We start from the raw sequence: 18,404 nt of genomic DNA, 5'->3' as shown, positions 1-18,404 counted from the left end.
TCACAAATAGCAGAGAAGCCTAGTAAGACTTCTGTCACTGTTCGCATCTGCAACCAAGGAATAGTGCGTCACTCGTGTTAGACAGGTATGCATCATATAGTTTTACATAACATTGGCTTCTACTTTTGTGTTGCAGATATTGAGTTTCTTTAATACCGAATGAGTGGAGCAATACGTTTCTGTGGCAACAATGCATCACGGCTAAGACATGTTCTCTACTCGGAAGTACAAAGGTGCACAAATATTCGATTTGATGTAATCTTGCGTCCACATGTTGCAATGCTACATGAAGTGCTTGTACTGTAGAAAGTTTCACGTGCTACCAACCGCACAAAGTGAAACTTGTATGACTGCACTACTTGTGTAGCACAGTCTGCTAACTATGAAACAGAGTATAGCATGTAGCTTAAAAATGGGATGAACTTGTGTCCCTTCACTTGCATATTCTTCTACACATGGTTGCAACATACCTCATGCAAATGCTCCGACAGAGCCTATGGATTTGTTGGCCAACTCTTGCACATGTACCGGCAGAAGGGGTGAAGAATGTCGGGTGGCAACAGCAGTTGGGCAGAGTAAATGGTGCTAGTTGTGTGTCCAAGGGTTTATCGTCATACTGGCTGTATGTCGGTCCAACCAGTACTGAGCCAATGGCCTGGCATCGCCTGCCAAGACCATGTGGCACATTTTACTTGGCCCCATTCCCAACACACAACACCAATCACGTTATCACCGAGGAAGGTGCAGGAAATTTCACACCAAGTAGTAAGCAGCAGAGCAATACACGATCACAATCTTGGCTGTTTTGCTTTGCCACAATGACAGTGAAATTAGGCTTTTCCATTCCATGGAACAATTCGATGTACACGCTCTTTATTGAACATTTATTTGCAAAATCAAATTTAATGGTGGCTTACTTGGAACTGGGCTTTCATTTATATGTGCAGTTTACAAGAGCTGCCCAGCAAACATCGCCTTCATTCCAGCTATTGCCATGAACTATTCCAATCGCATTGGTCCAATTTTATTGCTGCTTATTTTGTCATTTTGAATGGTTCACTTGCAAATATAGAATGGTGTTGGTCTCATTCAGCCGTCAGCATTGCATATATTTGAGCTAAAGAGTTTCTACAGAAATGCCCATGCAAAACTTTGCGTGCTGCTACAAAAGATATCAGTTCGTGTCATATAGAGAAGGTGCAAGCTTATAAGCTTTCACTAGCCATGTACTGAAGCACACTTCAATGATCCATGTGCGATAGGAGTGGGAAGAGTTTCCTTTTGTGCCCGTCAAATGTCCGTTATCTGCCTGTAAGCTGGCTCCTTCTAAGGCACTAAATATACAAGCTCCACACATTACATAATTCATTTTCATACCTACCCCTCAGGTGAAGTTTTGCAGTTTTGTGTTGGCCATTTTGGGTAGTTACTGAAGTGCTGCCATCTGATCTCTCTCTAGTGGAACCCCTTTTACGAGTTTTTTCATGCTATTTAGTGCCTGGTAAAAACTTGCCACACAACCTCTTAGTCACCTCAATCTTCAACGACTTATACCTAAGAAAACATACGAGGTTCTGCTGTGTGAATTCTATATGGTCTTGTGTTACTTTCATTGCTGTGTGGTTTTCCAGTGTCAAGAGTTTTTACACAAGTGTGCAACATGTATTGCAATTCTCTTGTGAAGGTGTGTTTTGTCAAAGTTCAGATGTGTTTTAGCATGTGAACCGTCATTTCACAAGTGCCAATGGGTAAATTATTTGACAAAAGGCTAGACCTGCACTGCCACCACTTCAGTGCAGTCAAAGAACAATAAACGGTTAATGATGGGAATGGACAAGCGTTTTGTTTTCACTTCTGGTCTTTATTGACCTCACAAAATGTAGGAATGTCACGAAGGCTGTGTGCAAAACTGTGCACTACACACTATATTACAGACATAAATGGTACAAGATCAAGAATGAGTGTAACAAAATACAACAATGGTACAACTGAGCACTTCATGAAAAATCGGCATCACTAACTACACAGAAATTGTTTAAAAAAATGGAAGTGGCATTGAGATCAGTTTTCTGGTTTGAACATAGCACAGCCCAACATTGCTTCCAGCACTTCTGTCCTAATTTTGCCCACTGCATTCTGCTAAAATGGTAATGCTAAAGCTTACACGTAACAAGTAGAATGTTGCAATGAATAAAAAAACTTACTAGCTGGCACTTAAATTTCATCACTTGACATGGGTGACAAAAGGTTTTGACAACAGCCAAAGCATTTCAATGTCAAGCCTTTTTCATTGGTAGGGGCGTGCTACATTGCTGCGTATGATTGATACTTTACTGGAAAAGCAGTGGGAACTGAACACAGTGCGTGTTTTCTTCAGCCCATCATGAAATGCGTTCTTGTGGATTTGTGTTGCACTCGCATATTGTGACTCTCCCAAAGTAGATGCGAAATTGCACAGTACCATAGGCTGAACCACTGTCTTACTTCCCAATGAATTTCACTTTCCTCTCAACTACCTTTCATCCTGTGAACAAAGATTCACACATGTACGCTTCAGACTTTAAAAGAAAAAATACTAAAACAGTTAACCCTGTGAAGATTCACAAAATAGTTGTAAATAAAAGGTACTCAAGTGAGTAATCATGGTATTGAAATAACAAAATATGACTAGCACTTAACTCACTAACATGGATGGCGTAAAAATGTACGAGATCATTTTAAATGTGCAAATAGGACAGTGCGACATTCCCGAGAACATGCAGTAAATGGTCAGTTAAAGTACACTCAGTGGCAAAGGAAATATTGAGGTAACGGTAGAAGTGGATGTAAAATTGAACTCTTATGCAAAACTCTGAAGCTTTCTACTAAAAGTTTAACTTGTAACACTGATGTCGCGTGTTTCTGACCGGACATCTGAAAAAAGACATTTAGCTTTGGTCATTTGTTAAGCTTACTGCACTCTCGAGTATTTGGTTCACAAAGCTCAGTTTTCCTGTAAACATTATAAAGTCTTTCGAATCACCTGTGCAGAACCTCTTACGCAGAGTGCTGCGTCATGGTTTCGCATTCAACCCACGGTTGACAACAGCCTCGCTATCACGGCACAATGATGACCGAGCTCCTTGTTATGCACATCAGGCTGATCTTAAAGCGTGTTATGCCTAGAATACCAACACTCTTGTTCAAACACTGGCAGCCTTGCAAGAACAGACGCCACTGATTAGTTCTGCACATTTTGCTCTATAGATGCTACACTATAGACTGTATGCTAGAGGAGCCTTTGCTGATGCTAATATCCAGCTGCTGTGGTGTGAACCAGGTGTCCTGCAATGCATGTCACAACCTAGCAAAGCATTACAGCAAATTTACACAAGCTTTGCCACCACCTTTTGAGATACTTGTATCTTTTCTTAGAAGTAGCTTTTATAGTTCCAACTCGAAACACTCAAGCCATTAAGAAAATTGCATTTCAGACTGTTTAGTTGACAAGTCGGACAATTTTTTAATTGCCAGTGATCGTCTCTCTACAGTGCACGAACTTTAACTTCTTTCTGTGCAATTTCTTGTTATTTAAAATCAATAACTTCACTGTATATTTCGATAAAACAGTATACTCCTTTAGACGTCAAATTCTGTTGACCAATAATTAACGAAGGCAATGTTGAAACATTGCTTCATTTGAATATTTTTTTAATGGGGAGGGTCATAATTCCTTTCGCACTTTTTTCTTGCATGGATTCTTTTTATCTTACGAAATCTGTTTTGAAAGGTGGCGACATACCTCAAATTTCACAAGTCAACTTCATTTCTGCAACGCATTCATTCCAGAGTTGATTTTAACAATCAAGCACTCTAGATAACAGCAACATAGGCATCAAACTTTTTTGTTTACACAGGCACTTGTGCCGTCTGTTTATTTTCTTAGAAAAGGTTTTGGCCGCGAGGAATACCAGACCCTGCAAAAAGAAAAAGAAAAGCAAGACTTGTCAAAGCAGCAATACCCGATTGAGATACAATGGCACGTTACCCCTGTATTCAGAAAGGCATCTTTATTTGAAGCCCGCGCTCGACTTTTGCTTGACTGCCAGCCATCGTTTAGATAAACGACACCTGGCATGAACGTGCCCGGGATGCTCATTGTGTTTCTTTCGGCACGGTCACAACAGGCATGATAAGGTCGAGCATCGGCTTCGAGATGCATTTCTGAGTACAGGGGCTACATTACTTGAATATCTGTCTACCGTTTTATTCTGTGGAGTAGCGCTTAGGGCTAGGATGTTGATATCTCAAAGCGAATTAGTGAATTATGGGGGTGCAAGTGGCAACACGTGTTGTCACTTGCTGCTGAATGATATATGCACCCTGTGCCAATGTCAATGGGAACACTTTATTTGGTGTTTAGACAGCTATTGCTGCAAACTTGTCTTACTTACTGTGATTTGCAACAGTTCTCATGTGATCAATTTATGATAAGTTGGTGCAGCTTACGCTAATTAGCTGTATGTTAAAATGCAAGGATTCCTGAGCTGATACAAGGGGTTCAGAGGACAGCAGTGTTGATTATTGTGGACTAAATACCTTTGCTCACTGTTACAACAGACTGCCATAGTTCACTAATTCGCTTTGAGATATCAACATCCTAGCCCTAAGCGCTACTCCACAGAATAAAACAGTAGACAGATATTCAAGTAATGCAGCCCCTGTACTCGGAAATGCATATTGAAGCCGATGCTTGACTTTATCATGCCTGTTGTTACCATGCCAAAAGAAACAAGAGGAATAGGAAACGCAAGAGGAAGAAGTGATTTGCCACATACGTGGCAAATCACTTCTTCCTCTTGCCCGTGCTGTTTCGAGGTGTGCTCTTGAGCAATGCCATATTATGCGTGCCCTCGGGCTTCTTTGGGCAGTACGATCGCGTGTGGCTGCTATCACCTGTGGCACCACATATCTCACACCGGTGTTCGCGCAAGATTGGGCACACCACGGCATTTGTTAGAGGGTCACGCAATATGTGCGTACGCGCAAATGATCTGGTTTCACCAAGACGCCGGCAGAACGCACATTCCAACAATGGCTGTTGGTGCTGCGGCTGTTGGTGCTGCTGCTGTTGGTGCTGCGGCTGTTGGTGCTGTGGCTGTTGGTGCTGCGGCTGTTGGTGCTGCGGCTGTTGGTGCTGCGGTTGTGAGCCGCGCTTATCTCTGGCCGCACCAATGGGTCCAAAACACTTGCGCTCCTCCCTGGCCAGGTTGGCAGGGTTTTCTGCCTCCAATGCCCCTTCTGGGTGCAGCTCCCCTGCAATGCAACAACAATACGTTTTTTGTTGCAAATTGCACATTAAGTGATCCCATGTCTTTGTATCTAAGCGTTTTTCCTTCAGCTTCAATTGTAATGTGGATTTTAAGACTATACTTTAGCAAACAGTGCAAACAACAGGACGCAGAAAAGGGGCACATGACCCAGGTAAGCTGAGCGCCTTATGCAGAAGGGTCGGACGAGACAATCCCCCCAAAAGGATTGCGACAAGAAGCATCAGGCACTCCTCACTAGCTGCATCACTGGAGTCTACGAAATACTCTTGAAGTGTGGGTGCTCCTACGTAGGACAAATGGGCCGCTGCCTCAATGATTGCCTCCGGTAGCATGCCAACAACATAAAACAAAAATACAGCAGCAATCTTCCTCTGCATTGCAAGTTGTGTAATGCATCCCTTATTTTAGAAAGGTCACCCTCGTCCAAAAGCACGCTGACCAGTGCCCACATGAAATTGTCAAGGCATTTGCCATCATACAATGTGTCCCCTTTGTGCATCAGTTGACCATCCATCCACTTATTAGACAAGGAAGTAGCGTATCTGCAAATTTAACACATCTCCACCCACCTGCAATCTCACGTCATTCTTCTCATGTTTTTCACACAATTTATGTTTTCACTCTTGCTTCTCTACCTATATATTCTGCGCTCGCACAATATACATAGATAAAACCTTATTCTATAGGCTTTCATGCAAAATGTTATCTCTTATGATTGCTAGCCTATAAGACGACAATACTGTATATGTACCAAGTTTCATTCCCAACAAGTCCAAAATTGAGAGAGTGCCTCTGTTGGAATGGCAATTTCTCCATTCTCAGGATCTGTCGAGGTTTGAAGTGCTATGGTGCGACACTTCTGAGCATGAGCTAGGTCGAGGGCTTGATTCCCAGCTGCACCAGCTACATTTAGATGGATATGAAATCAAAAAATAGTCTGCTCAGATTTATGCGTGCATTAAAGAAGAGTGCCAAAATTAATCTGAAAGCCTTATTACAGCATCTGTCACAGCCTCTGTGTTGCTTTAATTGGAATGTTAAACTTCGTATGCATCAATCAACCAATCCACTCTTAAGCAAAAGGAAACGAAAGAAAAATAGTCATCATCACCAGCCCATTTTATGTCCACTGCCAGGATGAAGGCCTCTCCTTGCGATCCCCAATTACCCCTGTCCTGCGCCAACCGATTCCAATTAGCACCCGCATTTTTCCTACTTTCGTCGCACCACCTAGTCTTCTGCCATCCTCTACTACGCGCTTCCCTTCTCTTGGTACCCATTCTGTCACCCTAATGGTCCAACAGTTATCTAATCTGCGCATTATGTGACCTGCCCAGCGCTATTTCTTTCTCTTAATGTCAATTAGAATGTCTATACTTGCTTGCTCTGATCCAAACCGCTCTCTTTCTATCTATTAAAGTTATGCCTAGCATTCTTTGTTCCATCGCCCTTTGCGCAGTCCTTAACTTCTTCTCAAGCTTCTTTGTCAGTCTCCAAGTCTCTGCCCCATATGTCAGCACAGGTAAAATGCGCCGATTGTATACCTTCCTTTTCATTGATAATGGTAAGCTTCCAGTCAGGAGCTCACAATGTCTGCCGTATGCGATCCAACCCATTTTTATTCTGTGAATTTCCTTCTCATGGTCAGGGTTCCCTGTGATTGGTTGACCTAGGTAAACGTCCTTCACAGACTCTAGAGGCTGACTTGAGATCCTGAGCTCTTGCTCCCCTGCCCGGTTGTTCGTCATTATCTTTGTCTTCTGCATATTAATCTTCAATCCCACTCTTACACTCTCCCTGTTAAGGTCCTCAATCAAGTAGGTGTTGGCAAAATTTTATTGAGGTCTTTAAAAAGAGATTACCAAAATGCAGGAAAAAAATTATTGTAGCATCAAATTTACAGCTTCAACTTTGCCATAAAAAATATATCACAACTTTGTTAGTACATCTCTTGGGACATTTACAGCTGACTGGTAAAAGTGTAGAATTATAAACGAGTCTGTCGAAACTTACTTTTAATCATTTTACGGAAAAAGGTTGATTATTAACAATGGAAGTTATGCCAAGGTCTCATTTTCTCAAATATAGTCACACAGTCTAAGCACTATTACGTCACAGTGATCTCATGGATGCCAAACTGCCTTGTGTTTAACTGTGGCATATCTTAACACCAGGACGAGTTATTGAAAGGCTCATAGGTTAAATATCTTGTTCCTTTTAGAATGCAGTCTATATATAGCCTTTTCACGTAGACTGCCAGAAATTTCTGATGTCGCATCAAATTGGTGCGGGAACTTCAAGGCAGCGCACAGGCTATGTGTGCATTTTGTTCTGCTTCTTTTATGGCTTACCAAGCCTCCACTTAGAGATTTACCAGAGTGTTTATGGTCTGATCCACTCAGACCACTGTACACATGTCCAGTGTTCTGCTAAACACACGCAGACAGAGTATTTTACCAGATGGGAGGTGGCGTAAATGCGAGCGCTGCAGCCACATTGTGGCGCAGAGCTAGAGACAAAGCACAGCTAATATTTCAGTAACCAAACATATTCTACTCCACTGCTCGTGCAAATTTTTTGCATGACGGTTCACCACTGCCGAAAATTTACGCCAGGAACTCTTAACAGAAAGCTTCCGTGTGTCCAGTACTCCGCTACACGCACGCAGATTGGACGGAATACAAGGCGAGCCAGGGCGTAAATGCACACGGCTTGTACCAGTATTTTTCCTTCCTCCATGGCCTGTACGGTGCAGCCATATGGTAATGTAGAGCTATTATGCAGTTACCAAGTGTATTTTACTTTGCTGCTGCCAAAAACTTACAACAGCAACGAAATGGAACGCACTTGTTTACTGTAATATTACCCATGTGTTTCGTTGAGCTCTGCATCACCAGGCGTCTGCACCATCCAGGCCACTCATGTTGCGGGAATGGAAGCTTGAGGTTGCGTCCACTTGGCTTTTTGGTCATTTCGCATCTCGATCACGATGCGATTGTACCCTTCTAGGTCATCAATGGCTTGGAGTAGCATTTTAGAATGCATCAGAGAGAAAACTCTGCCAGCAGAGCCTACCTGCCTAATCTACCCCTCTCGCCGCCGAAGCGGTCTTCAAAGCAGTCCTCAACTTCGTGGAGGACACCTTGCTTAGTACAATCCCAACAAAAGCACTCTTACAGAGAGACAGCCTTGGTAAGCCAGAGAAGACTAAAGATGGTTGCCAATGCTGCCTTGAAATTCCCGCACCAGCTGGCCGTGATGTAGTACACGACGTACTACGTCTGCTCGGGCTAGCTTATTTTTGTCAGTAAAGATGGATGGCATAGTATTCTAAAGAAGCCCAAAGACTATGCATAATTAGCAGATTTACAGAACGTTGGCTGTTCTTCAACGGCCCAAATAGAATGTATACGTTGACATCCATGACATCACACTGACCTACTGGCATTGGGGCATCTGCGCAAGATTAAAAATATCGAAGTTTGTCCCTCATTTTCACTTCCAGTATTGCAACACCTTAATGCGAAATTAACAACAGTAGACATTTCAAGGGATGCTTTATCAGTCTAAGGGTGATTTGCAACAAATTCCGCTGGTCTTCCGAGAGCGCTTTCAATGTTCCCCGATGGCCGTGTAATACAAGAAATACAAATTACTTCTATAGCATTATCCTGGATTTGTTAACGCTATAGGAGCATGTCTGTTGTCATGATAAAGCTAATGGTACATTCGACTGGTCGCTTTCGAACGCAGTAGCGGCGCGGTTGACATTCGTCTGGTTAACTAAGGGTGCCGCACTCCCCTCAGAGGCTTTCATACCTTCAACCTGGGAGTGCGACCGAGATATGACACTGGAACTCGGCTACGGGGTAGGCTATAGCTCTGGCTGCAATCTCCACAGGGCTCCTCATCGCTGCAAACCGGTAGGAGCGCGGTAGGAACCATGCAGTCGAATGTGCCATATCATATACGTTGTTAATAAACGACTTTTGACCAGTTGAATGTGCCACTAATTAGTGTTTCCCTTTAGTGAGCCTCAGCAGTGTCTCATCTCGCGAGCGGTTGCTCACCCGACTCTCCGTGTAGCACCCGGCCACCACTGCTGTGGCTGCGGCCCCGTATCTGCCGGCCCTCAGTGGTGCCTTGCCGCGGCAATGGTGCCGCAACGGTGCGCCAGTCGTGCTCTTCTGGCACATCGTTGTCCTCCGACAGCGGCGGTATGACGTAATTGTCACGCTCTTCCGGGGGTAGGTCGGCGAAAAATCCTGCAAATAATTTAAAGAGTGTCAGTTCGGCGGCAAATCCGCACGTACGTGCGTTTTCGGCGACCGCTTGAGATTTGAACTAAAAGCGCGCAAGCCACCGTGATCGCGGAATACTACAATCGAATAGTTGTCGGCGGAAATATCTTTACGCAAGTACGAGCTATTTGTAAGCAGCAAAGCCGTACGGCCTCCTCCCGCATCTTTAATGACATCGCACTAGCGTCCAGCGTACCAGGGGCTCCCGATCGCACTAGGGAGCTTTTGTACGCGCACATGTTAGAGGGGCCAGGCTTGCGTACGAATGCTCCCTCGCACTACAGATGGCGATTAGATCGGCCCGCACTCTCCGCTGTTCACTTCGGTAGTTCACACGCCCCGCCTATGCTATCTCCCGAGGCCTCGTCGTCCACAGACCATATATGATGATTATATATATAAAGTGAGAATCTGCCGGGGTCCGGTAGTTGAACAGGCACTTGGAGGTTGACGAGGTTGATGACGCACGCAAGAAAAAAAAATTACCGACGATTACGTTACTTCCTAATGCGAAATTTGAGCGCAGCAAATAAGCTGTTTCACCTTTTCGATAGATTGAGGCAAAGAAATCGAGCAACACATGTATGCGCTATCACAGAATTTTTTTTTTTTCACACGCATTCCTTTAACAAAGACTCCACTAACAGTTCTTGACAGTCATGAAGGAAGCTTTGTGGTCGGAGAAATAGACTGATATATGTTCGGCTTGGTACACCAATGCTTGATTCTCAAAGACGAGATCTATACAAGTGCCTCGCGAGGTTGTCACAGCCGTGGGACGCGTTACGAGCGAGAGGAACGGGATGTTCTCCCGCATAAGTGTTAGGAAATTGCTGTTTGTCTTTATGTCAAGCCGCCACCGATCTGGCTCTCTGATTGCCACCGCACAGGGCGAACGGCAGCGGCAATTTCGGCTCGGGCGGTGCACATATACAGATCCGCCGCCACCGATCTGGCTCTCTGATTGCCACCGCACAGGGGTTGCATTGGAGGAGGAGCGAAGAAAGGAATTAAGTTCGAGCCGGCGCTTTGACAACCGGAGACTCGCAGGAAGAGGGGGGAGGGGGGCGGCGTGTACACCCAGCGGCAAACGATGGGGGCAGAAGCGCGCGCAGCAAGCGGACAACACGATAAAGGGAGGAGGGAAGAGATAGCAGCGACTGACTGATGCCGCTGACGCCGATAGTGAGTCAACCCCAGCTGCGGAGTTGGTTTCAGGGACAACGCCGCCGATGCCGACACAAACAATATGATACCCTCGCTTCCGCAGCGCTAAGAACCAGGTCTAGCCGTGGGAAGGTGGTCACGTATTCGTCGACGTGCCGGGGCCTACGTGAAATAACCGGTGCGTCGGCAACTGAAGAGCACCCTATCCGCCACACAAGAACAGGGGGGGGGGGACCCTTTCCTCCTCTTTCTGCATGGCGGCGACGGTGTTCTATGCAGTCACGTTATCTTGACTCTCTAGCGGCGTCAGCGGCATTCAGCGGTATCAGTCGGTCGCTGCTAGCGCTGGGGGGATGAAAGGGGGGCGGAGCTGGTTACGAGGCCGACGACAACGCCGACGACGACGCGAAACCCAGGAACGGACGCCAAAGAGCTGCGCTCTAAAAAAAAAAAAACGTTTTATTTCCTACGGCGGTCCGGCTGAAACGTAGGAAATAAAGCAGTTTCTTTGTTCCCGTACGTGCGGTCTCGACCTACAAGTGAATATATATATATATATTTTAACTTCCTGACGCATGTGCGGCGGGTCCAGTACTACGATAAAATATAAGAGCAGGGCCGGTATTTTGTAGCGATGCCTTCTCCGATTCTATGCTTTTTCAGGCTTTTCGCGCTTGGCCAGTGGTCAGAGCGACGGTCTACCCACATTATCAACGGGATCAGGCGGCCGTGTGTGGTGGATGATAAGAATAGCATAGAATAAGGCATAAGGCATCCCTACAAAATAGCGACCCAGGTCGGCAGATGACATCTTAATCGCGCATGCAGTTCTGAGTCACGCCATTTTATTTTCTGCCCCCCCCTTTTTCTTTATTACGTGCAACGTTCACTCTTAAAACGGTTGCACCCTTTGGGTTATGTATTTGTCCCATAAAGATAATCGTTATCTGCTTGGGTTTCCTTTCTTGAAAACCCGGCGCTCGCTACTTTCCTGTCGAGAATGCTGTGTCACTCACTGATAACGCGCAAGCCGTTCGTGACTGGGAGGCACCGGGACTCGCAGCGTTAAAGGAAACACGGGCAAGACAGATGACGATTATTCGATATCTGCCAGACAGATGACGATATCTGCCACACAACGATAATCGTCATCTGCCTTGCTTGCGTTTCCTTTTATGAAAACGCCGCGCCCCCTACTTTCCTGTCGGCAATGATATGTCATGATGATAACGTGCATGTCGTTCGTTACTGGGAACAACCGGACTCGCAAAGAAAGGAAATGCGGACAAGACAGATGACGTTTATTGTGTGGCAAGGTACGACTCAAAGGGTGTAAACTTTTCTTACACACTCTTACACTCTAAACACGGTTGCACCCTTTGGGGTGTATATTTGCCATGGAACAATAATCGTCGTCTGTCTTGCTTGCGTTTCCTTTGTTGAAAACGCTGCGCTCGTTAATTTCCTGTCGGGAATGCTATGTCATGCTGAAAACGCGCATGCCGTTCTTTACTGGGAAGCACCGGGCTCGCAGCGTTAAAGAAAGGAAATGCGTGCAAGACATGATTATTGTTCCGTGGCAAATATACTCCCCAAAGGGTGCAACTGTTTTTAGAGTGTAGAAAAATTTACACCCTTTGGGGCTTATCTTGTCCCACAACAATAATCGCCATCTGTCTTGTCCGCGTTTCCTTTCCTTAACGCCGCGAGCCCGATACTTCTCGGTCACGAACGGCATGCGCGTTATCAGTGTGACGCAGCATTCTCGACAGGAAAGTAGTGAGCTCCGAGTTTTCAAGAAAGGAAACGCAAGCAGGGCAGATGATTATTGTTGTAGGACAAATATACACCCCAAAGGGTGCAACCGTTTTAATAGTGTAGACTGTTGTGGAGTCAAGATAAGCCCCAACGGGTGCAATTCTTTTAAAGAGTGTTCTCAAAAAGCCCCAGGCACCCTCTAAAACAGCGGTGCCTAAATATGGTCGCATGTAAACATATCACCGTTTTGTAAAACACTGTATCCAATTTTATTTTCTAGTTCTTTTTTTAATTTCAGCTCTGAAATTGATAATACCCTTCTTGGTGGCTTTGTCGTTGCGCTGCAAATCGCGAGGACGCGTTATCAAAGTCCTGCCGCTGCGGCCGTATTTCGAGTATGTTAGGGAACCCCAGGTGATCAAAACTAATCCGAAGTCCCCAGCTATGGCGTGCACCATATCGAGGTTTGGGGACGTAAAACTCAGTATATATATATATATATATATATATATATATATATATATATATATATATATATATATATATATATATATATATAAAGAAAGCGAGTGACATCTCGTGGGTTAGCGCGTGCCATGCGAATTCGCGGCGACGGCAGAGACCGTATCAGCGGTAAACGGCATAGGCACTATTCGCTTAAGTCACTGTTTCCGCACCGCAAGTGCACAGTTGCAGCCTTTTACACGCTACATCTTGACTGACGGAACTTTCATTTTGAGAGCGAGGGAGCTTCTGCAACCTAACCACATTTTCGTACAATTAAGTCTGTCCTCTGCTGTAAGCAGTATACGCGCCGGTCCTATACGCGCCTCGTGATTGCCGCACGGACCAGGGAGCCTCGATGACCTCTGGTCGGCCGCCTCTCTCGCGACGGGGGTCATCGACCGTACATGCCAGATATCTACGCACCTGGGAGCATACACACTGATCTGCGAACAAAATTTCATTGCTGGAACTTGACTATCCACAATGGCCCGTACATTTGCCGAATATGGCACAACGTGCCCAACAGCTGAATTGCACACGTGACATGTACGGGAGGCGAAATGTCCAGAGCGATTAAGAAGCTTTAGCTCGGGTGCTCCTATCTAAATACATGTAAAAGGAGGATTCGTTTTTCTCGGCAACCACTGCACCAAATTTGACGAGGTTTGTTGCATTTAAAAGAAGAACTTAAAATCTAGTGACTTGTTTCGAATTGTTTATTTTGGTTGTAAATTTTTTATTGAAAATTGGCAATTCAAAAAAGGAAACTATCAAGTTTATAACTAACTCAGCAACGAAAAATGATAATACTCAATTCTATGAATTGCATCTAATAGTGCATCTAAAGCGGACAAAATTGATATGTTACTCATCAATCTCGAAAAATTAACTAATATGGAAATACACCTTTTGCAAAACCCTTGTAAACAACGTAACAAATTCACGTAAGATGTAAAATAACAAATCTAATTTGTCCGCTTTCAATGATATAATGGATGGCGCTTACAGAGCCGTGATATCTCTTCTTGATGCAGAGCTATGAATTTGTAAACTTCACGCTTCTACTTTTTTCAAACTTGAAAATTTGTGAAAATTCTTGTCACAAAATTAAGGACTTTAACCGAAATTCCGCTTCCAACAGTCACTAGAATTGAACTTTGTCTCTCAGTACAACCAATTCAAATAAAATCGGTCCAGGGGTTATCTTAGAAAAACGTTTTTTGCGTTTTACATGTATTTGAATAGGCCGCGTCGGAGTTGGGCCCGAGCTAAAGCTTCCTCTAAAGTTGAACACTTACATAATTGTTGCTGCGCATGTGCCAAAAAGTATTTTCAAGCTATAAGTTACTCTCCACCAGATACTGTAGTAGAAGAAACTACTGTTACGATTCAACAGCTACGCCTTCACCACCGCTGAACCCTGAACACCCCAGGACTTTGTGATTATTTACGAGGGAAGACGTCTGGGATAGTGAGCTATCTGACGAAGATTCATCTCTATAGGAGGATTCGGCATCAATACAGTCCCCTCTCGGTGGTCAGTTGAGGTATGTGGGTTAACTATGAAAGACTTCCCGGAAAGTCTGTGTTCCTTATTGGAGGGGGCGGCATCTAGAGGGAGAAATAAAATTTTCCGGTCAAAATATTCTACACCACGGACTGGTAGAACACAGCATAGCTTCCCACATTTTCAACAGCACCGCATTTGCCGTCGCCGATCGCTGCACGCCCGTCTATCTTGGGGGTTTACCACGGTAAGTAAGGGCGCTGAACGACAATACATTTCCTCTGCCTGGCCAAGTCTGAGCTGGGAGAATGAGGACAGAAAATTCTTAGAGGAATGGCAGGGTTTCTTTTTTTTTTCTTTTTGCTCACGCTTCTGCCCACGCGGAGAACGGGGAGGGGGGAGGGGAGACAACCGTACTTGAAGAGGGATAGATGAAGTTTATGGACAAAAGAGTTTTTGTTGAGAAACATTCCTTAATCCATCCATATTAGTAAAAATGGAATGGGAGTGTTCCACGATCACAGACAGGAGCGGCGCGGCGCGTACCTGTATCAAGCGTCGTACTGCATAGAGCACGTGTGTTTTCAAACCACGTAGCGAGACATGAAGTTCACGATTCTGGCGGTTTTACGCGTCCGCAAGCGTATACGTGCCGTCTGGGCTTTGAGGCGCGCACCCACGGATATCCACGTGACTGCAAGGCCTTGCTGAGGCCGCGGGCGCGTCAGGCATGCCAGTGCTTGAATTTTTAGCTTATACGAAAGTGGCCGCTTGTTCGCCAACATATCACGGCCTGCATGTAAACTTCCGGTGCGGATGTTTGGTTGTGAATTTTGGAAATCGGTTATTGCGGCATCGGAATCGTGCCGAGACGACGGAATTCACCGCTCGTTCCGTGTGGCGCAAAGACGCTGGTGGTCGCCTGCGTTGAGGCTCGGTCTGCAACTTGGACGGCGAAGCAACAAACGCCATAAGAATAACCACGTGACTAGGTGTTTGTGGACCGAAGTGACGAGAAATGCGATGCCCAACGTTGCCGTAACAGGCAAGCGCTCGGTATTTTACACGGGTACCTACGGGGTACTTTCAATCGAGCCCGGCCGGTCGTGATCAGATTTCTCGATCCCGATTACCTCTTTTGCATAGGTTAAGAATAAGCTCTTCTCAAACCCAAGCGTTTCCGCGAAGGCGATCTAGCAGCATTGTGAGCGAAATGAAGCGCCCACTTGTGCGCGTATCGTGTGGCTAGCTAACGACGATATATCCAGAGTCATGGTGCCGAGTAATTTTACCGCACTTCCTCCAAATTTATGTTGCTTTGGAACAACATAGAACAGAAATTTGCGAAGGCTTGGTACGCGGTAGACGTTGTTCGATTGGGAGCCTGCCACCAAAAAATACCTCTCCACTTCAACTTACTGACAAAATTGCAGCTTGCACACTGTCCTGCATCGCGCAGGACAGTGTGCGGACTGAATCGGAACATCTTGCACGGCACTTTCGATTACAACAATGCGTAAAATTGAAGCGCGAAATTACGACGGGGACGGCCAGGTCACACGGACAAGCGCATCTTTACAACTACACTCTTAGACAAAGGTGGTATCGGCGTCAAATGAAAGTTGTGAACAGCGGAGCGCGTGGCCCAAGCATAAGTGAAGATATAGTGCGCGCCGTCCAGTCACCGCCATCGACAGGCGCGCACATCCGGTCTGGCCGCACGGCGCAATCCCCCTATATGGCGAGACAATTTCGCTTCTGTTCTGGCTCTTACATTTGAAAGGAAGAAAATGAAAAATAAAGATGAAGCTACAGTATTGCAGTTTACGGCGAGTCTTGTCGCACAGATCGCCGAAACCACAAGTGCTGTCGGCGCGAACAGCGGTGCGCGTGGTGCAGTTTGCACCGTCATCGCAAGGTTATAGATTCGCCCGCGCGGCGCGGGCGATGACGGTGCAAACTGCACCACGCGCACCGCTGTTCGCGCCGACAGCACTTGTGGTTTCGGCGATCTGTGCGACAAGACTCGAGAAATGTGCGCGCCTGCCAATGGTGATGACTGGACGGCGCGCACTATATCTTCACTTATGCTTGGGCCACGCGCTCCGCTGTTCCAAGTTTCATTTGACGCTGATAGTACACCCTTTGGGTTGTACATCTGCCACGCAACGATAATCGTCATCTGCCTTGCTTGGGTTTCCTTTCTTGAAACGGCCGCGCCCGCTACTTTCCTGTCGGGAATGCTAAGTCATGCTGATAACGCATGCCGTTAATTAATGAGAAGTACCGGGCTCGCCGCGTTAAAGAAAGGAAATTCGGACATGACAGATGACTATTGTGTGGCAAAAGGGTGTATAATTTTGCTTAAGAGCGTACACACAACAAATGTACACCCTTTGAGGTGTATTCCGCCACAATGATAATCGTCATCAGTCTTGCTTGCATTTCCTTTCTTGAAAACGCTGCGCTCGCTACTTTCCTGTCGAGAATGCTCTATTATGCTGATAACGCGCACGCCGTTCATGGCTTGGAAGTACCGGGCTCGCAGCGTTAAACAAAGGAAATGCGCACAAGACAGATGATCATTGTTGTGTGGCAAGATACGACCCAAAGGGTGCAATTTTGTTTACGAGTGCACAATTTACTGAGCGAAACAGTACTATTATACATGACTACACATATAATTATATATTAACATGTACTGCATCATAACTACTCCGCTCCAAACTCTTAAGCCTTGTTCGTTATTACAAACAGTGCGGCACATCCAAAACGCAAAGGCGAATCAGAAGAAAGGGCAAGCGCTGACGTCCACGCCACGGCTCCGCTAAAAGCGAAAAAACAAGAGGGGCAGCAGAGTAATGAATCGCACGCCGCGGTAGCTTAACAGCTACGGCGTTGCGCTGCTGAGCTTGAGGACGCGGGTTCGATGCCGACCGCATTTTGATGAAGGCGAAATGCAAAAACGCTCGTGCCCTTGCGGTGGCCAAAATTAATCTGGAGTTCTCAACTACGGCAGGACTTATAATCATATCGTGATTTTGACACGCAACACCCACAATGCCAATAAACTTCAAAATAATTGTTTTTTAAAAGCAATGATGACTCAGCCACTAACCTTTGCAGTGTGGTCTCGGTGTATGCAGGAGCCGGGTAACTTCATCTTGCAGAGGTCCGTACGGATTATGTAGTTGCTGCTGCTCCATCGCAGGTCAAAGGCTCGCAACGGTCGGAGAGACGGCGTTTGCTGTTCGACTTCGAGAGTCAGAATGACGTTGCCGCAGAAGGACCGAGATGGAGGTTCTACGGCCGCGTATACGTTCGATGGGATCGGAACGCGCATCAAACGATCTGTTCGCAGCTCGGCCACCAGCTGCGGTATGGCTGCCAATCTAAACTAAGAGGAGATAAGCGGGCTCCTTTTAGAACGCTGTTTCTCCCCAGGCAAAGGGCAGTGCGCCGCGTGGAACGCCTACAAGAACCGCCCCCTTCCTCAAAGTCCCACTGTACTCAACTCCCCCTCCCCTCTTCCCCATGACCACACACTCACCCTCTCCTCTCCCCCTATCGCTTCCCCTTTGTCTGGAAGGTGAGTCGCGCTGGTTGTCTCAAGGTCTCCGATTTGCGATACTGGGCAAGCGAGAGTCATCGCCGCCGATACCCTTTGTGCACGCCGATGACCTCGTGGGGCCGTTCGCTTCCCTTTACATCGGGCTGTTGTGGTGCGTTATGCCCCTGTAGAAAAAAAAAAAAAGAGCCTAACCTTGGGACGGACGCGCCGCCGAGCGCAGTTTGACGCCCACGGTTTCTTTCTGCCGGCCACGAGAGCATCGGAAGAACTCCGGGAGTCCA

At 46.0% G+C, this 18,404-nt stretch overlaps 1 protein-coding gene across 1 annotated transcript; it reads right to left on the bottom strand.

Annotated features, from left to right (window-relative positions):
* Window positions 1-700: 700 nt before the first annotated feature.
* LOC142557640 (uncharacterized) lies at window positions 701-18,056 on the bottom strand. Its single transcript, XM_075669625.1, has 4 exons — window positions 17,671-18,056; window positions 9,383-9,577; window positions 5,065-5,295; window positions 701-3,956 (listed from the first exon to the last, which is right to left on the bottom strand). The coding sequence occupies exons 1-4, from the start codon at window positions 17,756-17,758 to the stop codon at window positions 3,922-3,924; spliced, it is 549 nt and encodes a 182-aa protein (XP_075525740.1). The 5' UTR covers window positions 17,759-18,056; the 3' UTR covers window positions 701-3,921.
* Window positions 18,057-18,404: the final 348 nt, after the last annotated feature.

Source organism: Dermacentor variabilis, chromosome 9 (genome assembly GCF_050947875.1).
Source record: "Dermacentor variabilis isolate Ectoservices chromosome 9, ASM5094787v1, whole genome shotgun sequence".
Lineage (NCBI taxonomy): Eukaryota > Metazoa > Arthropoda > Arachnida > Ixodida > Ixodidae > Dermacentor > Dermacentor variabilis.
This window is presented reverse-complemented; position numbering and strand designations above follow the sequence as displayed.

Bases quoted from the DNA above. Each gene is read 5' to 3' on its own strand.
- LOC142557640 (XM_075669625.1), bottom strand. From the start codon at position 17,758: ATGGAGCAGCAGCAACTACATAATCCGTACGGACCTCTGCAAGATGAA. The intron at 5,296-9,382 runs GTGAGCAACCGC...GTTGCATTGCAG, and splicing joins GGTGCTACACGGAGAGTCGG to GGGAGCTGCACCCAGAAGGG. The intron at 3,957-5,064 runs GTGCGTTCTGCC...TTCTTTTTGCAG, and splicing joins CCAACAGCCATTGTTGGAAT to GGTCTGGTATTCCTCGCGGC.